This window comes from Physella acuta, unplaced genomic scaffold (genome assembly GCF_028476545.2).
Source record: "Physella acuta isolate Inbredline_101_S28 unplaced genomic scaffold, ASM2847654v3 ptg000657l, whole genome shotgun sequence".
Taxonomy (NCBI): Eukaryota; Metazoa; Mollusca; class Gastropoda; family Physidae; genus Physella; species Physella acuta.
In genome coordinates this window covers 15,001-39,893 of record NW_026732176.1, presented here as the reverse complement: position 1 = coordinate 39,893, position 24,893 = coordinate 15,001, and the positions used below count along the sequence as shown (strand labels likewise).

Genomic DNA, 24,893 nt, shown 5'->3' with positions numbered 1-24,893 from the left:
CCATAGCCTTTGTCCAACCAAGAACAAACTACAAGGCAGTAGTTGTTTAATTTTGGAGTTGTCTCTCCTAGAAGAGTGGCTGTCCCCAGCTAACGAGCCTCATCTACCGGGGGTTCGAACTCGAGACTTTTCGGTTTAGCAACCATGAGCTTTACCGACTCGACAACGCTGACCCCTTTTTTCTTCTATTTAATAAAGGTTGAACTAAAAGAGCAAGGGTCTCTTAGATCTATATAAATTCTAAAAAAAAATGAAGCATGTGTACAGTTAAGACATAAATATTTAAACATTTTTATAAATGCAATCAATATATTTTCAAATACTATTTTTAATTTGATTTTCTAATCAAGATTATTTTCATTTCAGTTTTTTCTGCAACAATTCATCAATCTAAAGCTATGGAAAACACAAAGGACTCTAATGGTATAGTTTGGGAGAGTTCAATTATGGTTAAACAGGAATTGAGTGACGAAATCATAACATTTATGGACATGAAATCAGATGAAACATCAACTATTTCAAGTTCAGAAGGAGTACAAACAAATATATCAACACTCTTTTCAAATTCTGAGGATATAAAGCAAAATGTATCAACACAATTTTTAACTGTTAAAGACAAATACTTGGAGGAAACAATGCCATTTTTAGCTTTAGAAGATAAAAACCTTGATAAAACAAAGCCTTTGTTTAATTTAGAAGAGCTGAAGCAATATAAACCAACATTATTTTCATCTTCTGAAGACATGAAACCAAATATATCAACAGCATTTTCAATTTTTGAAGATATAAAACCTGAGATATTAACAATTTCATCTTTGGAGAGTGAACAACAAAATGGTTTCAAAGCACAGCAACAACTTTCTTCCCCACCAGATTTAACTGATTTTAAAGAAAATTTTGCAGTTTTAAAATCAGATCTTCAAAATGAAGTAAAAGAACTCAAGTTATTGCATACAAAATTGATTGATAATCTCCCAACAGAATATCTGATTAGCAATAAGGGACTGAAGACATACAAGTGTGATATGTGTTGTCAAAGATTTTTCCATTTTGATCATGTTAAACAACACATAAACATTCACATAAGGGGGAATCCATATGGTCATAATTTTCATCAGCAAGAAGTTGTTATGATTAGTCAGGGTGAACAGATTAACAAAATAAACCTAGAACAGGTATACAATAAGTCTAGTTTGTCTAAAAAGTTCACTACAAAGTCTAGTTTATCCACACACACAAATATTCATTCTGGAATTAATAAGCCATATGAATGCTATGTGTGTCATAAAAAATATCATATTAAAAATAACTTAGTAAACCATATAAAGATTCATTCAGGAGAAAAACCATTTGAATGTGATGTGTGTAATAAAAAATTTAATCATAAAGGTCATTTATCTACACACAAAAAAATTCATTTACCGGAGAGACCATATGGATGTGATGTGTGCCAGAAAAAATTTAGTCAAAAGGGTCATTTATCAGAACATACAAATATTCATTTACCAGAGAGACCATATAAATGTGATGTGTGTCACAAAAAATTTAATCATAAAAGTGCTTTGTCAAAACATAAAAGTATTCATTTATCAGAGAGACCACATAAATGTGATGTTTGTCCTAAAAGTTTTGCCCTTAAATATAATTTATCTAGACATAAAAATATCCATTTACCAGAGAGACCATATGAATGTGATGTGTGTCACAAAAAATTTGGGCATAAACATAATTTATCAGAACATAAAAATATTCATTTACTAGAGAGACCATATAAATGTGATGTGTGTCATAGAGAATTTAATCATAAAGGTCACTTATCTACACATAAAAAGATTCATTCTGGAGAAAGACTCTATGAATGTGATGTGTGTCATAAAAAATTTAATCATAAAGGTCAATTATCTACACATAAAGACATTCATTTACCAGAGAGACCATATGAATGTGATGTGTGTCATAAAAAATTTAATCGTAAAGGTAATTTAACAGAACATAAAAATTTTCATTTACCAGAGAGACCATATGAATGTGATGTGTGTCACAAAAAATTTAATCATAAAGGTCATTTATCTACACATAAAAAGATTCATTTACCAGAGACCACAGGAATGTGACATTCGTCATAAAAAGTTTGCTCGGAAGTCTAGTTTATCTACATACACACACAAAATTTCACTCTCTTTCACAAGGATCTTTAATTATCTGTATATAAAATCACTGCTTTTGTACTAATACCACATTATGGATGCAGAAAACACACCATTAATGTTTGTCATACAGGATATAATACTCTTCATAGTATTATTTGTCATACAAAGTATTACAAATATGTTATCTAGACATTTCATTTTGAAGATAAGTAAAATGAATGTATTATTTGTTACTAATGTTTTTAAATTGTGTGCATCTATGTTGTAAACATGAAATTTAAACAAAGTTAAAAAGTTATTAAAAATTATTTAACATGATAACACTTCATGGAAAGAATGGATGTCATGAATCACCATAGCACATTTATTATATTGTACTAGGTGTTTTTGGCTAGCTTTGTTCAGGTTTTTTGGGAAAAAAGCTGCCTAAATTCTTACCCTTTACATTACCCATACAATAATGCTAACCACTAATAAACACCAACATTTTAAATGTACAATTATAATTTGAATCATTAAAGTAATATTTACTCTAATTTTTTCTATATTGAATATTCCATTTTATGTAATTCTAAACTTTGTATAAATAATTTAATAATCCATTAAGTTAATCATAATTAGCTGAAAATGATTAAATTTTTAAGACAGAAGATACAATTTATTATTATGATTATTAGCCTTTGTGAATTGAATGGATGTTTTATTTATCTTTTTTTTTTAAGACATAATAAATATTTTCAGTTATTAATTAATCAAAAAGTGTTTATTCCATTTTATTAGGCCTACTATATTTTATTAGATTCTCAACATCAAGACTGATTGAGAACAAATACACATCTGTTGTTGATAATAGTGTTGGATCTGCTGCTTTTCTGTTGGCTATAGCTTTAAGTTACTTTAACGATGTCTGTTTGCTATTTTTATTAGGCTCAACTTTCAACATTTCTTTTGAGTGTACAATAAATTTCTCTAGAATCTAGATCTAGAATCTACAGATCAGCTGTCTAAGGAAGGAAAATTTATAGATCTAGAATCTAGGTCAAACCAAAATTAATTAGTTAAAAATAAAAACCATTATAAAATCACACTAAATTATTGAGCTTCTTTTATTAAACTATTTTAGTCCTTAAATATTTGAAATAAATCTTTGCATTTTAGCTTCAAGGATCATCTAATTCAAGAATACAATGGATTTATCTATGTTATCTAGTATCTAGGTTATAGATCTAAAACTATGGAAAGACTTGACTAGACTTAACCAGACCAGTCGTAGAATCTAGATAACTTTATCTAGATCTAGATAATAATGAGTTTCTAAACTATTTCAGGCCTTAATTATTTTATATAAATCTTTGTTTGTTTAGCTATGGAATTGGCTAATTTGGGATAAATTTAATTTGAAATAATACTAGATCTAGGCCTATTCGTGTAAATCAAGTTTCTTCCGCAGACTCAAAGTATTGATATAGAATATAGAGCACAATTTTTTTTAATTTTTTTTTTTTATATGTGAATGATATCGTTGCCTATCGGAACTTGGCGGATACACTATGATACAGGGCAGGTGAAGTACAGTTCATCTGTTTTTTGTCCTCAGCATATGAAGTAGATAGTGTGGTCAGAGCCATGCTCGGTCGAAATTTTTTTTTAATGATAAAACATGTTGTCTGAGACTTGGCGGGACACTGGGCAGGTGAAGTAGAGTTGGGTAGGTGTATAGTTCACCTGTGAAGTCAGCATGAAGGGATATCAGCCGATATCTGTTTTAAAAGATAAAAACATGTCTGAGTTGGGGGGGGGGGGGAGGAGGCACTAGGCAGGTGATATAGAGTGGACCAGTTTTTGTGACCTCAGCATATAAAGGGTCAGACCAATGCTCAGTAGAAATCTATGTTTTTAAAAGACAAAAACATGTCTGAGGTGTGACGTCTTTTTAAATGTGGGGTCTGGTTTTTTTGTGACGATAAGTGACAGACATGATGTTTTATATGGATGACCCCCGAAACCCACAGTTGTCCAATGGATGCCGGGTAGTCTAGTATATATATATATATATATATATATATATATATATATATATATATATATATATATATATATATATATATATATATATATATATATATATATATATATTTAAATATATATATATATATATATATATATATATATATATATATATATATATATATATATATATATATATATATATATATATATATATATATATATATATATATATAGCAATGTATGTCTGTGTGTGTGTCTGTCTTTTATGCATTACCACACCTCAGATCACATCGCCGTGAAACTTTGGGGAGTTGTTGAGAATATACCTGGGGAGGTTTTCTGCCAAAAAAAAAAAATATTTCAAATTGGCAGGGGTGGCGCCCCGACAGGGCGCGTTTTGTTTTCTCTATATATATGGCATATGCTGAGGGCCATGTAATACGTTTTATTTTAATAATCAGATTTTTTTTTTACCAAGGTTAGATTATTAATTGGGATGTTTCTTTTTGTCCGTAAAACAATCCAAAGTCAGAGTTGTCTTGATTTTCGCCGGTCCGGTTTCGGATTTTTTCTAATCTTCACGGACAGATCATCAATGGATTTTCAAAAAAAAATTTCCGAGGGGGAAATTTCCCTCCCCCCCCCCCCCCCTGAAGAGATGCCTGGAAGAAACTCTGCCAATTAGGAATTAGGCCTACGAGTAAACATGTTATTAGCCATCGGCCCGTGACTACTACTTCAGCAGCCGGCTTTTCTTTCTGGATTTTCTTCCATAATTGTTGTCCATCAAAGAACAAATCACAACTTACTACAAGACAGCAGCTGTTATATAGGCATATAATATATATATATATATATATATATATATATATATATATATATATATATATATATATATATATATATATATATATATATATATATATATAATGCCTCTATATATATGTGTACTTATATATCCCTATATACGGTTTTTTTGCGTGTACATGTATAAATTTTTAAGTAGGCCTATAAGTAAGTTTTTAAAAGAATTCTTGCAACTTCGTAAGTTTCATGATAAATCACGCCAACATGCGCACCAAGCAAATCCAGTTTCCATTACTCAGATCAGAACAAGTTATAAACAGTGCGCGAAAAAAAAAAAGACGAGAAAAAAAAGAAAATACACAATAATAATAACAGGATGAATCTCGCTGTGGATAGACTAGCAGCCCTAGGATGCAGATTTCACAATTGGTCAGCGACTGGTGCGTGAACATTTTTAGGATTAACCCTCAGCTGAACGAGTTAACACGACATTCGTTGGATGTGTCGACTTCACGCGTGTGCTTGTCGTTTGCCTTATGTCCTTACTCTAACATTTGTTTCAATGGTATGCATAAACTTGAAAATTCTGCAAGCGAGACTCTACAAACGAAAGAAAACGAAATATCCGTGAAGTCGTCGAATAAAACCCCGCGACCGGATGGCGTATTGCAACGATCGGCAAGCGACGGACAGTTACGGAAATCCAGCCAAGTAGACATAGCCGACACTTACCAAATCATCAATATCGCCAGCTGCATGCGATATTTCCATTTTCCTTTCCCACATTTATTAGAATTCGACAGCATCAAACGCCCTTTGAACAACGTCGGCAACAACCAGAGGCGGCTCTCCAAATCTGGTAAATCGGCCAAACCGTTTTTAGTCGAGGTGAAAACCGAGAGCGACAGGAACAGAAATCCGCAGCCCGCAGACGACGAGTCGAGCGCCCACTCCCAGGTCTCTACGCTGGCATCTGACCTCTCCAATCAAATGACCCCGGACAAGATCCACTTCCAAAGCACGCGGATCATCGAGTCCGAGGTGGACCCGGCCAACTACAGGAAGATCCTGGCCCTGGCCATGCGACAAAGGGTATCAGGGGCGTCGCACAATGTGGATGTGACGAAAGGCCGCGTGCATTTCTCCTCCGATTTGGATGTATGCGTGTATGAGTCAAACAGATATATAGATGTGAGTAATTCATTTTAACACTATTCTCAAAAGGTAACCCCATACGGCAGTGCCAGATATTTCTTAAAATTGGGCCAACAAGAAAGTTCTAATACATTCATGTAGCCTATATGAAGTTAAAGTTAACTATGCATATTTGAAAGGGACGGGGTAGCCGAGCTCTAGACTGTTAACCCGAAAGTATCGAGCTCGAATCCAGTTACAAGTACGTAGAACGTCCCTGAGTAAACCTAGCTCTCATGGGTACCTGAATCTCGTTAGGGAAAGGAAAGGCCGTTGGGCCTAATACTGACCCCGAAGGCACATAAACAGGTGAACCCTACTTAATTTACCACAGGGACCGTCAGGTTCGAAAAGGGAACGTAACTTTTAAACATTTTTGAAAAACTGGAGATAAAATTTACTTCTGGATGAGCTATGCTGTAATTGCGAAGGAGAAAACAGACTGGATTGATATGATTAGAGGTTATATATATATATATATATATATATATATATATATATATATATATATATATATATATATATATATATATATATATATATATATCTGCAGTAACAGAAGCATTGTCTATGCTCAACAAGCTGTCAAAAAAAAAACCTAAATTTATTTCCATTCCCAGTTGCAGTCGAACAATTTTGTTTGATTTGTTAGCAGTTCTAACAAAAAAAAAAGATCTAACAAAAACATCCTATCTATCTGGGGAAATGCTTTTTACCTCCACCTCTCCTCATCGTCACAAATTGCCAGACCTAGATCTACATCTCAACCAAATTTTAATGATTTACTATTTCAGTTTAAAAAAAAAAATCTATAAAAATACGCAAAATTAAGGCTAAAGTAATTACCCCCATATCCACTGACTTCGTTTATGGACGACCCCTATAAATATAGGCGTATATGTGTATATATATATATATATATATATATATATATAATATATATATCCTATACATATACATAGGATATATTTAGCATGAAATTGATTCTCGAACACTCCCCCCATGAAACAGTTTGCGAGGTGGCTGTGTTGCTGTTGTTGTAAGAAACCACCCCCCGTGGTTGTGACGGACGCACGTCCACGGAACAGTATCCTCAACGTTAAAGACAACATGCTGGACGCAACCATCGCCCACGCATGTGAGCTGAAAGATCAGCCAAAAGACAATGTGGTGGAGGAACCCAAGGAGAAAGATATCAGGTCCATATCAGACGCAACCACGGAGAGTTAACATTAAAAAGTGTAACCTGTTGAAATGTGAGATAACAGAACAATATAAAAGACAGTTTTAACCAGCGTTAACAGTAAAAACTAGGAGTTATAATGACGAAAGAGACGAAACAATATAAAATAATTTATGTTGTCACATTCTAGGATTGGATTGGATAAGTTATTGTACTTATTTTTAAAAATTAGGTGTGTGTGTGCAGTGTGTATGGTTAATTTAAATGTTTCTTTCTAGAATCTGAAATCGTTTATATATGTATATGAAAATAAAATGATTGTATTTAAAAGAAAAAGAACAGACAGATTTGTTTTGGGTCATAGTTGTGGATTTGCAGAATCAATTATTCAACCAAATTAATGAGAAACTTTTCTGAGCAAAAAAACTAAACTTTTACCACCACTGAGCTGACTTAAATCAGCCAATGATTGCAATCAAATAAACAGCACACCTAGACAGAGTTTTAATACACACAGAAATCAAATGGAAGTTAGGGGGAGTAAATAAATTCATCACAATATGCACAGCATATGTATCAGTGGATCTCAGTAAAGGCCTATATCCATTCTCAATGGATCCCAGTGATGGCCAATATCACTTTAGTGGACCCCAGTGAAGACCTATGTCACTTCTCAGTAGACCCCAGTGAAGGCCTATATCACTTCTCAGTGGACCCTAATGAAGGCCTATATCACTTCTCAGTGGACCCTAATGAAGGCCAATATCACTTTAGTGGATCCTAGTAAAAGCCTATGTCAGTTCAGTGGACCTTAGTGAAGGTATATATCACCAGTAGACCCCAGTGAAGGCTTATATCACTTCTCAGTGGATCCCAGTAAAGGCTTATGTCACTTCTCAATTTGACCTGGGTGTATAAATAAGAGAACCAGTAAAAAAATATCTGCACTAAATGAAATCAATTATTTTAAAACTACATTTTCAAACTGAAAAAAATCTTCAAATATTGTGCTACTAAAAATCTTGTTCAAAGATTGATTCCAATTTAAAAATAAAAACAAATGCATGCATTGGATTCAAGAGCTCAGTCAGCTTCTTTTACTCTCATATCAGCAAATGTAAGCATACATGAACAGAGAAGAATAAATTAGTATGTACATTTGTTATGTAGACAAGGATCCAGTATGGAACATATTGATGCCATAATATCACTTAAAGTACAAATATAACATGAACCGAAACACATTACATCTCTTCAACTGTACATTTTAAACACCCCATTTCAACTTGGATAGTAATTAAGCATTAACATTATTTACATTTGCAATTACTAGATTTAGTAATGAGGTTTTTACAATTTTTGCATTATTTTCTTTGGACTAGATGGGTTCCCAAACGCAAAAAATGATGAGTAGAGAAAGACAAGGTGGGGCAAAGTTGAGTAATAAATATATAGCACACATCATTGGTACACAGGAGAGGATGACTCACAAAACATGGGATAGGGCTAGGATACCTACTTTAAATTAAGCTGTTGGTTTGGCTACCTACTTTGAATTAAGTTCTGTTTTAAAATTATTTCTGCTAAAAATATGCAGGAAGCACCATTAGATTAGATGGTATGATAATATAATTATGATGCTTTCACACTTGTGGTAAAGTTTAGCTTTGTGGTAACCATTTTAGGTAACCATTTAGCTGTGTGGTAACCATTTGAGCTGTGTGGTAACCATTTAGCTGTGTGGTAACCATTTAGCTGTGTGGTAACCATCTTAGCTGTGTGGTAACCATCTGAGACGTGTGGTAACCATCTGAGGTAACCATTTAGCTGTGTGGTAACCATTTAGCTGTGTGATAACCCTTTGAGCGTTGTGAAATCATGATTTTCCCTCTGGACTCAAGGCTTTCAGATTAACAGCAATGTGCACTACCATGCAATCAGGACCACACACACACTTTAAATTTTAGTATTTATCTTTTAAGAATGACATTAAAATATGTTCTATGTACAATTGCAGAATTTTTTAACAATTGCAATTTTCTTTTACACCCAAATAAAAAAAAAAACAATAAATAAAGGTTCTGATCCATGGATTAGGGTTGATGTATAAGCATCCTTTAAGAAGACTAGGGATCCGTGACGGAGTTGGGATCTATGCTGTGTAATGATTTATCCTTTATAACCTCCTGGAAGTCCTCAATGTTTACCTCGAGGATCTCATCCCCGGGGTGGGGCTGGTCGGGTTTGTTGATGAACTGATGGGACATGTCCTCCTCGTCCTCTCCCTGGCTTATGATGTTGCCGTGCTCGTCCACCAGCTGCTTCCCCTCCTCCAGCATATCCCCACCCTGGTCATCCGATTGTTCTGTTTTATAAAATATTTGGATGCCAGATGGAGTGAGTATCTGGCCATTTTGATCTATGAGATGCGCCTGTTGTAAGCTGTGGTGTATGTTGACATTAGAGGCCATGTGTCTGGCATCGCGCAGTGCCTCTTCAGATATGATGTGCATTTCCTCCCCTGTGTCTGTCATGATAGTTTCCCCTATAATTTGCATGGCTTGGTTTATCCCACCTTCTTCATCTTCCAGCTCTTCTTCTTCTTCTGTTCCTTCAGTCATCACCAATTGTTGTTCTAATTGAAGGAAAAGATATTTTTAAAAAAATACTATTTTTAGAAATAAATAAAAATGTAAAAAAAAAAACAACGGATTTCCCAAATTATTACCATGTTTAGATTCTAAATTAATCCTCTCTCACCCCAACACATGATTCAAGGGACTTTATCTTTTATTCAGCTAGTTTAGATATCTTCATTGTTTACAATTTTTTTTAATTCCTTGATTTTTTTACTTAAGATGTCTCTAACTACTGATTGTAAGTTATAAACAAAACAAAAACTAAGTGGCAATTAAATCATATTAGCTCTATATTGATGCAGCTTAACTGATATTATCACTTATAAGGCTAAAACTGACACCCATAACTAAGAAACTCATCTCCCATAACTCAATGTCCCACTTACCTTAACTAATAATTAGTGAGGCACTTCCCATGGCTAACATGCAGTGACCAACCTAAATAATGACTTATATTCCATAAACCAATGGCTCACTTTTCTAACTTCATGACCACCTCCTATCAATCAATAACAATGACCCACCCCAGACATCATAGAGACCCCCTAACTAAGCATTATGGAGGCCCCTACTATGACTAACAATGACCCACCCCATACATCGTAAGAATTAGCCAGACACCTCCCATGACTAACAAACAATGACCCACCCCCAGACATCGTAAAGACCCCTAACTAAGAATTAGCCAGACACCTCCCATGACTAACAAACAATGACCCACCCCCAGACATCGTAAAGACCCCTAACTAAGAATTAGCCAGACACCTCCCTTGACTAACAAACAATGACCCACCCCAGACATCGTAAAGACCCCTAACTAAGAATTAGCCAGACACCTCCCATGACTAACAAACAACGACCCACCTCCAGACATCATAAAGACCCCTAACTAAGAATTAGCCAGACACCTCCCATGACTAACAAACAACGACCCACCTCCAGACATCATAATGACCCCTCCATTCTTCTTCATGGAGATGGTCTGTCCATCCATGGTGATGGCCTGGCTGTCAAGGATGATCTGACCCCCGTGACCCATGTTGGTAGGGATCTGGATGGTGGCCTGGCTGGTGCCGCCAGCAGACGTGGGGATGGCCAGCACCTGCTCTATCATCATGACATTACAGGTCTGCTGGTGCTCCTGGAACACAAACATGCAATAAGTACCTGAGCAGTGCAACACACCTGGTTCAGAAAGAGGAGATGGACCCAAGACTGCAGTGCTTAATGTGATCCACATCAAAAGTGTGTGATCAGTTTCACCCTAGGAGCTTCAAGACCCTGGCAGTGAACTAACTCACCAAAGTATTGATTTTACCCAATGTACTAGTTTTATGTACTCTTCATATGCCGAGGTCACAGAAACAAGTGAACTCTACTTCACTTGCCCCATAGACCTTCAGGTTTGAAAGGGAAACTTTAACTTTTACTACTAGTTTTAAAGTATAATTAAAACTTTCTTTATCTTTGACAGGGAAAAAATAATTCAAAAGAAATATTTTACCTACTAAGTAGAAGAGAATTAAAAATATATATTTATATATGTACAAAACCCAATAAATTTTTTTTTTCCTTTGACACTTTATTTTTAGTTCAATATCGTCACTTAGTTTTTTTTTTAAAAAAGGGAAAAACATACCTTGAGTGCCTGTTCACTTTTCAAGTGCTTATTGCATTTATCACAAATCAATGTTTTGATATCTTGATGTTTACGTTCTATGTGTTTCCGTATGTCTGTGAATGTGTAACCAAAGAAATCACAGACTCCGCACTTGTAATCCCTCTGCCCGTAATGTCTGAGTGAGAAAACATCTTTTCATTAGTGCATTATAAAATTAAAATATAGTTTATATACTAAACAATAAAACAAAACTATATACTTATTGCTAAAAACACTCATCAATTAAGTTCCAATATTTGTTTCAATACCTTTTTATGTGTAACTCCTTATTTTTAATATGCCTGAAAGTTTTCCCGCATCTCTCACAAGCATGTTTTGGGTCTTGATGGATAAGCATGTGTTTGGATATGTCAGATCTTTCACACCCTCTGTTGGGAGAAATTATTGGTGTCAAAAGTTGATTTTATTTTGTAAATAACGGTCCATTATTTACACTAAGTTTATTTTGATTTTGATCTAATCTACATATTGTTAAAATGCATTAAGTTTATTATGTTTGAGTTAAAATAAGTTATCGATTTACAAACAATAAAAAAAAAATCAAAACCGGAAGCATCGTAAAAAAGTGCACAATTATTACAATACAAAAAATATTTATGAACTTAAAGTTTTAGTTAGCAGTCAATGGAATTACCTTCTTTGATATCACAGCATAATTTATACTATAATTAAAGCTACTTTGTTATGAGCCGCATTTTTAATTAGTTTTAACCTCATTAATTAAAAAAAAAAATCCAGCTGGGGATTGAGAAATAAATATAAATAAAACATGAACATAAATAAAACTTATTCTATCCAAGAAAACCTACCTGTAATCACACAATGTACACTTGTATGGCTTCTCTGGTTCGTGTATTCGCAAGTGTCTTTTCAGATGGGCTTTGCGGGTAAACTTTTTTGAGCAAACGTTACATTCAAATAAAACCTCTGCAGGCATATGGACCATTTTGATGTGCATTTTCAGTATATACATATCCTGGCAGAGAAATAATGGAATCAATTAAACAAAACAACTATTGACTGTTCTTAAATTGCTAGCATAACTGTTAAGTTAACTTAAATGACTTTCTATTTAAGATAAGGTCACTAAAATGAACTGTGAGGAAACTACAACTCAGTAAACAGGCAACAAAATCACAATATTGGTAACAGAGAATAACAAATTCAACACAATAAAATAGGCAGCAAAATCACAGCTTTGGTGCCAGAGCTAAACAAATCTCTTTAGTATGTTATCAAGTGGAAGAAAGTTCTGGCCACCTTATAAACTTTGCCACACTGGGTGCAAGTACAACTCTTGGCGTCGTGTCGCATCATGTGACGTTTGATAATGTAAGCATGTTCAGCCATGAAGTCACATTCCAAACAAATACAGCGAGGGTGATTTTCCTAAAAAAAAACAGATAAATTACAAAAAAAGTTCTTTAAAAACAATAAAAAAAAGGCTTTAGCAGGTATTAAAATTATTTAAAAACAAGTTTTCAAAATGATATACTTTAAGAATATTGATTTAAAAAAAAAAAAATTAATTGCAGACTATTTTAGAATTTCATTATTAGAAATCATAGCCCAAAAGTTATTTTAAAAACACCTGCAAAGACCCTTTAAATGACAAACTGTACCTTGAAGTGTTCTAACAGATCATCAGCTTCAAGGGACAGATAACTGCAGCATTTACACTTGTGTATATCATCCCCATGTGTTTCAATGTGACTGCGGTATTGCTGCATGTAGTAGCCTTGAAAATCACATTTGGGACACTTCAGCTTTTCAAGCTCTCTCTCAGTTGCTTTCAGGCCTGCCATTTTTTTTTATTAAAAAGGTAATAAAAATGGAAATAGTAATGTGATGACTGAAAATTCAGTATTTATAGCTTAGTTCTTATTCTACAAAGATGTGCTAATTAAATATAAAGAAAGCCAAAAGTTGCATTTGAAGCCATAAACAATAATTTAATCTGTAAGGAACGACCATTTGTTCTGATGTTACAATACTATTTTTAATACATGGTTGCTATTTGAATGAGATGTGGTATGGCATGGTCAAATGGTAGAAAGTTTGACTGATACCATGAGAGGTCTCGAGTTCAGATCTCAGTTTGGACGTGTGACTGTAGGACATCCCTGAGCACACCATGCCCTGATGGGTACCTGACTTAGGGTGGGTGGGGTAAGTAATGGTGGCTGAGCATAATGCTGACGTACCATCCATTCATATGCCGAGGTCAAGAAACATGAACTCTACTTCATCTGCCCAATGGATCGTTAGGTCTAAAGAGGATTCTTTACTTTTTTTTACTATTTGACTATCATTCAACATTATCAGCACTTTAAGCTTTGAAGTTCTGTCTTATATAACTTGTTAGGTTACTTGAAAAAAAAATGGGTTCATATTTATGAGTAAATTATTAATTCTAAGAAATTACTTAACTAAATATCTCTTACCTATCTTCACAGGATCTTTCTTGAAACCTAACGAAGCTAATAAATTATTTGGAATCTGTATCACTGTAGCCTGGTTAGTGGACAGAACGCTGCCAGTAGACTGACCATCTTTTGTTTTCTCTGGGTCTGTTGGAGTGATGAATGTCAACATGCTGGATGCTGAAAACAAACAGTCTAAGTTTAGTGCTTCAGTAAACTAACTTCACACTAGAAGAGTTGCATTAGGTTAGCATTTAAAAAACTGGGAACACATTTCATCTAAAGATGTAGGTACAGCTGTGTCAAATATTTAAAATAGCATTAAGCTAAAGAGATGTTTCCTTACTCGGTTGGTCCATGCTGTCAGCATGATCCGATGTATCATGGTCTCCCACCAGCGGGATTGTGTCCCCTTGGAGGGCTTTCGGAATAATGCTGTTGCTGTCCAACACTGGAATTAAGAGAAAACAATCATTTGTAATGTAAACACTATAATCAGCTTTCTCATTACGCATAGTTTTTCTTTTTCAGTTGTAAGTCCTTAACGCAAATTTACAATAAAATAATAAAAAGGAAGAACAATTAAAGTATGTTGCACTTTTATTTACAGATTTTTAAAGATAAAAACAACTCAAAATGTAAAAAAAAATTTCTCTTTCAAGCCTAGCGGTCTATAGGGCAAGTGAAGTAGAGTTCACCTATTTCTGTGACCTCGGCATATGAAGAGATAGAGTGCTCAGCACTATGCCCAGCCGCCTTTATTTTCCCTAACGTGAGTCAGGTACCCATCAGAGTTGGGTGGATTCAGGGACGGTCTACTGACTTGAACCCGGAATCAAACTCGAAGACTTACGGGTTAGCAGTCCAGCTCTCTGCCGCTAGACCACCCCCTCCCCAACTGAACATGAGATAAAAACAAATGAGGTTTTATACCCACCGGCCGAGGTGTCCAGTGGAAGTGTGTCTGGATTGAGTGACAAAGCTGTTGTATCAACACCTTCAGCAGAGATGCCAGGAGCAGCGGAGGTGTCTGTCTGTGGCTTGTGCACCAGTGAAGGGAGCTGATGATGCAGGTTTTGGAGGTTTGGAATGCCCTAGAATTTAATTTGATTGAATGATAATACACATGGAGATAAGGATGCAGGTTTTGGAGGTTTGGAATGCCCTAAAATTTAATTTGATTGAATGATAATATACATGGAGCTGATGATGCAGGTTTTGGAGGTTTGGAATGCCCTAAAATTTAATTAGATTGAATGGTAATACACATGGAGATAATGATACAGGCTTTGAAGGTTACGAATACCCTAAAAATTTAATTTGATTGAATGGTAATATACATAGAGATAAGGATACAGGTTTTGAAGGTTAGGAATACCCTAAAAATTTAATTTGATTGAATGGTAATATACATAGAGATAAGGATACAGGCTTTGAAGGTTAGGAATGCCCTAGAATTTAATTTGATTGAATGGTAATATACATGGAGATAATGATACAGGCTTTGAAGGTTAGGAAAACCCTTAAAATGTAATTTGATTGAATGGTAATACACATGAAGCTGATGATGCAGATTTTGAATGTCCTAAAAATTAAATATGTTTGAATGGTAAGATATTTTTCTCAATATCCATTAGAGGGGATGTAATGCATGTAGTAATAAAAAAATAACCAACTACCTGAATTGGTGCCATAACTAGTGTCTGACCATTGACAGAAGGAATCATCACTGCTGGTATGGATGTGTGGGTCTGTTGTTGGCCTGGGAGTGGGTATCTTCTTGGACGTCCTCTGCCTCGTTTGGCGGGTGCTAATTGTATTAGAAATAATAACACATAATGATTGCCATTTTGGTTTTTTAAAGAACAAGTTCATATGCAGCTATACTGCATGAGTGGAAGCCATTTAGCAATGACATATCTGAGGTTCCTTGTGATGACTGAATAAATAACTTAGGAATTGTGAGTTACTGGATGTTTAATTCTGTGACTACAGCGCAGTCTTAATCCTCCACTCCTTCCATATTATTACTCCCTATCGCATCATGTGATATTTAAAAGTGAAAGGGGTATGGCACAATCAGTCATAATAGCAGCAAATGGCCAACACAGTGCACACTACCAATGTCTACAGAAACTACTGAATGGAACTTACGCTGTGAAGTGCTGGGAACTGAGACTGTGGGGGAGATAGGTTCTTTTTTTGTTGCAATCACTTTCTTCTTTTTCTCTTCCAAAGTACCAATGCTTATGTCAGGGTCTTTCTCTTGGCTGTCAACAAATGGTGTTTCTACTTCTTCATCTGAATCAGCCAGCTCCTCATACTCTGGTTTCAATGAAATTTTGAAGACAATCAGATGCAGATCAAGAAAGAGAGACAGTTAGATGGCGAGCAAATAAGGGGCGATTTTTTAACCAATATATTTCTATTACAATAAAAAACATAAGGCATGTAGTCAATCATGTCATATTTAGATGGCGTTAAATAAAAAGTAAAGTCATACCATCAAAAAGCCTGGCTTTTTTTCTTTTTCTGGCACTTCTCCTTACACCATCTGAGCCTGGAAATCAAGAAAGGAAATGGGATTAGGTCACTGTATTTATGATGGAACACGTATTTCAGTTACTATTAATATCTGAGCTGTAGTATCATCACAAAAAACAACCTACCAGTGCTAACATCTAAGTTTATGCTAATCTTACAACACCTTCATTCCACCTACCACCAGTACCACTAGTTTTACTTATCAAAAGTTATCTGAGAAGTATCTACCACAGTTTTGCCTACCACCAACAACATAGGTTCAAACCTTATCTAAGATTTATCAACAACTACTGGCGATAGCGCCAGTTTTACCAATGATATGATCACTTTACTTCATTGACAACAAGACTGTTCCACCTACCAACATTAGATAACTCAAGCAGAGTCTCAGCTGCCGTACTCTTATCTGTAGTTGAGATATTCTCCGCAGGGAGATCAACACTAGCCGGAGCAGTCTTCTTGACAGATTTTTCCTGTTCAGACAACTTTGGGCGCCCCCTACGTTTAGCACCTGCAAGAGATTATCTTAATTTGATTAACAATGCTGCAGCAACAGTAATTAAAACATTTACCATAAGTCCTATAATCATAAAGTGGATGTCAAGTTCAAACTTAAGAGATAAATTAATTAATTATCAACCATAATTGATAATGTATTGACCAATGCAATGGAAAGTTTGAGGACAACCACTAAAAGGGTGACACATTCACAATTATATTCAAGCATTGAACAAACATAAAATTTTAGTTTCATTTTTCTATAGACAAACAGGAGTAGCATAATGAAATACTGTACAGAATTTATAATCGTGTTATGGTAACAACAGCAAACTAACTTCTATTGCAACCACAAAAGTTGTATCAATAGAATTACTCACCAGGGGGTGGTTTCAAGGGATATGCACAGACTTGTTGTGTCTCTTGGTTGAAAGCTAGAACACACTTCTTGCCCTTTACCATGATGATAGTTTGATCTGACAGGGGGATGGGGCTGTTGAGGTCTGGTTGCTTTACCTCCTGATCTTTCTTCAACATCGGCTTTTTAAACTAGATGGAAATGTACAAAACATGTCTTTATAAATTTGTGATAAAGTATTATTTGCAGTCATTTTTAATAATGCTCTTCAATAATAAAGCTTTATTCTAATAAACAATCCTCTAGTTATATAAACAAAACATATGGGCAAAAAAAAAATGTTATTTTTCATTAATCAACATTTAAATATAGTATATTTCCCACAGAAATTAGCCTTGATAAAGCTAGTAATAGAATTGGTTGGTTGCTGTTAAAGAAATAATCTGCTTTATTTATTTGTAACAGGGAGCTGCCACACATACTTTAGAAATATAAACTTTTGACACACCTCCTTGTTTTGGAGTCTCCTCTTCTTTCTTGGGTTATCTCCCTTAGATGGTTCTCTTCTGTTTTGCACATCTGTTTCTTCTTTCACCGTCAGCTCGCTTGGGTCCATGTACCCCTCGTTCACTGACTCATCACCATTGTTACCAGAGCGAAGTTCTACCTTTATTATTGAAGACGAATTGGCCTCATCCATCACTTTCATTATCGATGACGAGGACACATCATCTAAATACTCGTCATTCAAAGTCCCATCTGCATTACCGTCAGATGCATTCTCAATTTTAATTATGGATGAAGAAGATGCTTCGTCAAGGCTGTCAATACCTTCAATTTGGTAGCAGGACTGTATACTGGGTAGCTGTTGTGAAAGGTTCTCTTGCAGAGCACGCAGGACTTCAATATGAAGTGTCTGGGATTCCAGAGTGCCATCTTCTCGTTCAATCTGATTAAACAAGGAACAAAAAATAAACATCAATGTATATTTTTAAATTAATTAAAAATGCTGGTACTTGGATAATAGTGAAATTAAAAATAAAGTATCTTGTTTTCTAATAAAACCAGCACTGTGTTGTAAATACTTAATTCAAAATTCCACTCTTTTATAGTACTTTTAATATCGTAATTCTATGGGAAAGCACGGCAGAGTGCAGTTACTAGCCATAAAGTCTTCAGTTAAGATTACTGGATATTTCTTAGGTTAACGAGTTCTAACGAGTCCCTGACTCATATGCCAGAGCTAGAGTAACAGATAAACACTATTTCATCTACCATCGATCGTTTAGGTAGAAAAGGTACAATAATTGCTTAATGCTTTAATATTCTAATATTGCCTTCTTATGGTAGTATAAAAAAGCTAGGCCATTGAATATGTCGTAAAAATAATCCTCGTAGTATGAAAAAAAACCAATCACATTCTCAATTAAAGTTTTTTGTTGTTGTACCTGAACCATTGGTTGATCTAAAATTTGATAAGATCCATCTGGTAGCATGAGTGCATTGGTCATGTTCTGATTCTGAATGAGGAACCTGGTAGCATCGTCAATGTTCAGTGCTATTGACTGTCCACCTTGCTGCAGATCTGTGCCAGATATGTTCATGGCATCTGTGCCAGATATGTTCATGGCATCCGTGCCAGCAGACACAACAACAAACTGGTGACCACCGCTGCTGACTAAAGTGAAAACCTGGTTTTCCAAATGACAATCAGTTGTCTCGGAACCATCATCAGTAACACCTAGAAGTAATTTTGAAATTCAAACAGAATAAATACATTCAAAAAAAAAAAAAAAATAATATTTAAATTACATTTTAGAAAGCTTGATTTGGGTATGATATTTTTTTTAAATAGAAAGTCGTACTGTTTTGTTTCACTACATTCATCCTCAATTTTAAACATGATTTTTAAAGAATTTTTCTCAAACATTTTTTTTACCTGTATTACTTTTAATGTAACTAAATTAATACCTTGGTCCAGTGAATCAACTGAGCCAGCTTGGACATCTGATTTAGAAAACACTAATGAGGTAGCATCTTCCGGCGTAGACAGTTCCATGATTTTTTTCTTCTTCTATGTGCATACTTTTTTGTGGGAAAAATGTAAATTCAGCTTAATAAAACATATCTTTATAATCAGTTGATGTTAAGTTGATTGCAACTTTATTCCTATTCATTTTAAATAATTAAAATCAGTCACTTGTCATTATTGTGATGAGGCGTATCAGTTTCAAAGTAATCAAAGACAGAATTAACCCTCTTGGTTTAGTTGAGTATTTGGTACAGCTTCCTTGAATGTCAAAAAGGCAATACATCTAAGGTTTAAGTCAAGACCAAGTAAATGCACGGGTTAAGTAAAAAAAACTCCGGCAAACCTAGCTGCCTATAGAATAAATGAAGCATAGTTATGATCCTTTGACCTCGACTATAGAAAATGAGTGTTCAGCACTAGGCTGAGATTTAGATACTAAGCTGGATTTTTATGATGATGTATTCATAATTATTGGGGAGGGGATAAAAATGTGACCTGCCAAGACACCAGCTTACATATTTTGCTTATTAAAATAGGCAAGGTTTACATTTATAGTAATAATCTAGTTGATACAGTACAGTCTAACGAAATAAACATTATATATATATATAGGCCTATGGCATGGCACTATCCATATTATTATGATGGCTATGTTAAATATGTCTAAATTACTCTAAATTACTCTAGGCCCTATATATATATATATATATATATATATATATATATATATATATTATATATATATATATATATATAGGCCTATATAATTATATATATATATATATCATAGGCTTACTCTAGGACTAGGCTAAATAATTTAAATTAAATATAGGCCTAAACAAAAAAATTAAGTTTTAAAATTAGGCCTAAATAAAGGGGGCCAAGCTTTTCTATTCTAACTGGAAACATTAAACAACACAACCCAAGAAACAGGTTAATTAATAATTTAATAAATAATTAGGCCTAATTATTTAATAATTAAACGTCTGACTTGAACTGCGGCTAAATCAAAAATTAAAATTGTCTAGGCCTACATTCTTAGTTAATATAAAATGTATAGGCTAGTACTCACTCTATTATATTTATGACTGTTTTGTTTTAAAATGTGATGAACTATAGATCTATAAACCTTTGTAAACATTTAAATTTTTATATTTCAAATTTTGTTTAGTAGGCTATGGGTGTGGATATCCGATCTTGAGGGAAAACAAAAGCGAAAGTTGAGCGGAACTTGTGAAATCGAAAGTGGACTAATGACAAACGATTACTAGATCTAAATCTATAACAAATATGGCGTCAACAAGGGCAAGGCCGAGATTTTGAAAAAGTCAGCCATTCCTAGTTTAATTATTTTTAGAAATGATCAAATGGAAGAAAACTTTAAAGTAATAATTGAACTCTGTTGTATGAAACGATGACTGAAGAACGATAGATACGGACAGTTTTAAAGAATTTACTATACAAAGCAGTCGGGGAATACAAGTTTGCATCGTCCCGATTGGTTACAATTACGCAGGGGGTAGGAACGGGCTCTATTTTCTCCGGAACACAAATGAAAAATTTTCTAGGCCTATCCGCACTAAATATTTCAATGAAGAGTCTACTACTCGAAAGATAGTATCTTTAAAAATGCTGCTTGTTGGATAATACAATTTACAGTCTCTTTTAATAAATAAAGACGTTTAACTTACCCCAGAAAGATTGTTGGAAAATGGCTAACCGTCCAACACAGCTGACCTACTTTTAAAGACAACGACAACCACTGAACAGATTTTACTTTTAGCTTCAAAATATTATGGTCCAAACACTAACTTACAATATAGATGTAGACAACATAAATGTTTTAAAATGGGGGGGGGGGGGCTACTATTATTTGATGTAGAATGTTTTAAATTTTATCTTTTAGCTAGATATATATTCAATTGTATTCTTCTGAGCATTATTATGGTTCCAACAATTTGAAAAAAGCCGATCTCCATCCATTTGGACACTGATTCTCTCTCCCCCCCCCCCCATCGTCACATATACATTTCGTTCGGGGAGGGGGGGGGGGGGGAGAGATGCCTGGAAGAAACTCTGGTGAAGAGAGAACTTGATTCTTCTGAAGGCACTCCACATGTCAGCAAATATTACTGTACTATCTACACTATTATATATATATATATATATATATATATATATATATATATATATATATATATATATATATATATATATATATATATATATATATATTATGGGGCAAAGGTCAGACATTTTGCTTCTTTATTCAACTGTCCCCAAAAATACCACATTATCTTTTTACTTATCTTGTCTAATTTTTTAGCTTCCTTCCCCCTCCCCGGAATCTATATGACTACGTACTCTTTTTGTGTTGTCCTTTACTCTGTTAAAATTCCAGGGACTTCGTATCAAAGGCTGCTGATATGAAATTCCCGAGTTTGAATCCCCGGGCAGATGAGGCTTGTTAATTGGGGAAAGCAACCGATCTTGGAAATAAAACGCCGAAATCAACTAGGAGTGGTGAACATTTAGACGACTGGGTTACCAACTTCTGTTTCCTTTCGGCAGCTTCAGCAACCGAAGTTGATTCAAAACAAAAAGCTTAGCATTAATTTAGGCAGATGATAACTAATTATCTCTACATTCAATGCCATGGTAAGCGGCGGAAGCGCCACTTTTCTGGGCGCATTCATTACCCCATGGACAATAAAAGAAACCTTATTAAAACAATTAAAACGAACATGACATACAAAATTACCTTTCGCAAATAAACAAGAAATACATATTAGATTTCTAAAGCACGTTATTTATTTTATATAATCAAGCAATAATAACTAACAATTCCCATATGTTTGGTGAAAACATGACAAGCGTTGAAAAAATACTTCGCTATTTTAGCTAAAACATATTTTGCTAAATGGTAATTTGATAATTCTTCATTGCGTATACAATAATTGCGTATTAATAACCAATAGGGTAGGATCTTTAATGTAGGTACTTCAAGGCACTTAACTACACGTATGATGTAGTTGCAGGTGTTTTAAGGCACTTAGCTACAGGTATGATGTAGTTGCAGGTGCTTTAAGGCACCTAGCTACAGGTATGACTTGTTTTAAACTGGGCTGTCTGGAACCTCACAGATGAATCTCGTATCTCCGTTACTGTAGTTGCACCGGAAGTCGTCCATCTTCCAGTCGGTTCTGTCCAGGTAGGTCAAACAATCCCCGTCAATATCATTGGTGGGTTGTCCAGGTGTCCAGTCCAGGTAGGTGACGGGCTTGCCGCTGTAGCGGTACACCCAGGCGCCCTCCTGGGCCTCGTCGTTGCCCCCCGTGTAGACCGCGAAGAAGCCGCTGTAGCCTCGGATGAAACTCTTGACGAACAGATACTCAGCGGCGTCGTCGATCTCGGCCAGGTAGCCCCCAATCAGCAGACACATGGCCTGGGACCTGTTGATGTCGGCGTTACCCAGCGGCTTGGACAGGTAGTACCTTCGGCCCCTGTACGGCTGGGACGTTTCAAACAACACCGGCACGGCCGAGTTGACTCTGGTGCTTACATCTTGTCTGAAACTCTCTAACGCTCTTTGTCTTGAGATGGAGCAGCAATCATCTTGAGCCGATACTGTAGCTAGGTACACAGATAAAAAACATACAAAGTAAAGATAAATGAATGTTAATTTGTGATAAATGACTAGCCGTGGTGGTTCTTTCATACCCAGCCCAAAAAAGATTATTTAAACATTAATAACTTAAGATAACGGTTAAAAATTTAGCTCATGCTTCAAGACAAATATTATATTTTTCATCAGTCTTTAAAGAGCTAACTCAAAAATTTCGAGTTCGGACCCCCAGGCAGATGAGGCTCGAGAGCTAGGGACAGCTACCCATCTAGGAAAACAAAAACTCCACATTTAAACAACTGCTGCTTTGTAGATTGTTCTTTAAGGGTTAAATGCTGTGGAATCAAACACAGATAGAAAAGCAGGCTGAGCCCGGCGTCAAAACTTCTAAATAAAACTTCTTCATTGGTTTGTTGAACGAGTCAGTTTTAGGCCCAAGCATATCCCCATTTTAAAGGATCAACATCTTTCATAACCCGCAGGCCTCATCCTCTCTAAAAACAAGCTTCATTCAAACCTTAAATGTTCCAGTTATTTATTTAGATCAAGATCAAACTTGTTTCACACAATTCCAGTTACTCACCTGACAAAAGGACTAAGATGAAAACAAGGTCTCCGATCAAACTCATGTCTGTTTTGAAGTGTCGAAGCGGTTCTGTATTATCGAATGAAATGACGGCCACACTTCATTTTATAGCCTACTGCATGCGCAATAGTAAGGGGGGTGGGAGGTGTGTGATATGTGGATGTGGATATTAACAATGTGCGGGGTGTTGGGATCTGATCCGGGATCCAGAACTGTGGTTAAACAACTCAGTCAGTGTGTGTGTGTGTGTGGGGGGGGGGGGTTAAAAATTACGCAGCAATATCTTACTGTACTAGACTATCATTAGCTGTATTGCTACATGTAATATATATGTGTTCTGTGGATGTGGATATTAACAATGTGCGGGGTGTTGGGATCTGATCCGGGATCCAGAAGTGTGGTTAAACAACTCAGTCAGTGTGTGTGTGTGTGTGGGGGGGGGGGGGTTACAATTACGCAGCAATATCTTACTGTACTAGACTATCATTAGCTGTATTGCTACATGTAATATGTATGTGATATGTGGATGGGGATTTAACAATGGGTGGGGGGGGGGGGTGTTGGGATCTGATCCGGGATCCCAGAAGTGTGGTTAAACAACTCAGTCAGGGAGGGTTGATATTAAGCAGCAATATCTTACTAGACTATCATAAGCTGCATTGCTACATGTAATTAGTTCTGCTAATTAGTAGTTCACTAATGAATTTTTTAGGGGACGGCGTAGTCGGATGGTAGAGCATTCGATTAATAGCACGACGATCTCGATTATGTTAAACTTGGCGAGTTACATTAGTAAAACAAAATCAAATTTTAAAAAGATTATATGTAACACCCTAACTAAGCCCCCCCCCCCCCGACAATCTTTCACGTGCATTGCTTATGGAAATGGTAAAAACAAAAAGAAAAAGAATACAAAATTATACTTTTTAAGCAATCGTCCTACATCCTGTTACCTGTTTTGGTTTTTAGCTCCAACCTTCCCGATATTCCCTACCATTCAATTATTCTCATACGAACACAAGAACCGGGAAAACACATACGTTGATTCACTACAAGATCCGTGTTTACCAGGCAGTGTCTAGAACTTAAGTTCCGTTTTGGGTAGGCAGGATAGGACTTGTAGGACCTATCGTAAACACATGAACCCACAATAAAATAGACAA

The 24,893-nt window shown here is 35.3% G+C and overlaps 4 protein-coding genes across 6 annotated transcripts; 2 read left to right on the top strand and 2 right to left on the bottom strand.

Moving 5' to 3' along the window:
• The first annotated feature begins 372 nt into the window (after nt 1-372).
• Nucleotides 373-2,837, top strand: LOC131948657 (zinc finger protein 70-like). Its single transcript, XM_059310284.1, has one exon. It carries the CDS (start codon nt 399-401, stop codon nt 2,112-2,114), a length of 1,716 nt encoding a protein of 571 aa, XP_059166267.1. The 5' UTR covers nt 373-398; the 3' UTR covers nt 2,115-2,837.
• Nucleotides 2,838-5,309: 2,472 nt separating this feature from the next.
• Nucleotides 5,310-7,641, top strand: LOC131948677 (uncharacterized). Its single transcript, XM_059310318.1, has 2 exons — nt 5,310-6,158; nt 7,173-7,641. Exons 1-2 carry the CDS (start codon nt 5,379-5,381, stop codon nt 7,389-7,391), a joined length of 999 nt encoding a protein of 332 aa, XP_059166301.1. The 5' UTR covers nt 5,310-5,378; the 3' UTR covers nt 7,392-7,641.
• A 704-nt stretch (nt 7,642-8,345) lies between these two features.
• On the bottom strand, nt 8,346-21,273 carry LOC131948674 (uncharacterized). 3 transcript variants are annotated; one of them, XM_059310315.1, is made up of 19 exons: nt 21,211-21,273; nt 19,459-19,572; nt 18,936-19,228; nt 17,996-18,436; nt 17,510-17,678; nt 16,993-17,142; nt 16,591-16,647; nt 16,242-16,412; nt 15,767-15,897; nt 15,025-15,181; nt 14,434-14,538; nt 14,109-14,267; nt 13,287-13,462; nt 12,925-13,053; nt 12,474-12,640; nt 11,913-12,032; nt 11,623-11,779; nt 10,920-11,124; nt 8,346-9,979 (listed from the first exon to the last, which is right to left on the bottom strand). In XM_059310315.1, the coding sequence occupies exons 2-19, from the start codon at nt 19,544-19,546 to the stop codon at nt 9,471-9,473; spliced, it is 3,384 nt and encodes a 1,127-aa protein (XP_059166298.1). In that variant the 5' UTR covers nt 19,547-19,572; nt 21,211-21,273; the 3' UTR covers nt 8,346-9,470. The 3 variants fall into 3 exon arrangements, with proteins under 3 accessions (XP_059166298.1, XP_059166299.1, XP_059166297.1); XM_059310316.1 differs by lacking the exon at nt 21,211-21,273 and adding an exon at nt 20,806-20,983; XM_059310314.1 differs by lacking the exon at nt 21,211-21,273 and adding an exon at nt 20,592-20,719.
• Nucleotides 21,274-22,307: 1,034 nt separating this feature from the next.
• On the bottom strand, nt 22,308-23,815 carry LOC131948659 (mannose-binding protein). Its single transcript, XM_059310285.1, has 2 exons — nt 23,728-23,815; nt 22,308-23,152 (listed from the first exon to the last, which is right to left on the bottom strand). Exons 1-2 carry the CDS (start codon nt 23,771-23,773, stop codon nt 22,635-22,637), a joined length of 564 nt encoding a protein of 187 aa, XP_059166268.1. The 5' UTR covers nt 23,774-23,815; the 3' UTR covers nt 22,308-22,634.
• Between the last annotated feature and the right edge of the window lie 1,078 nt (nt 23,816-24,893).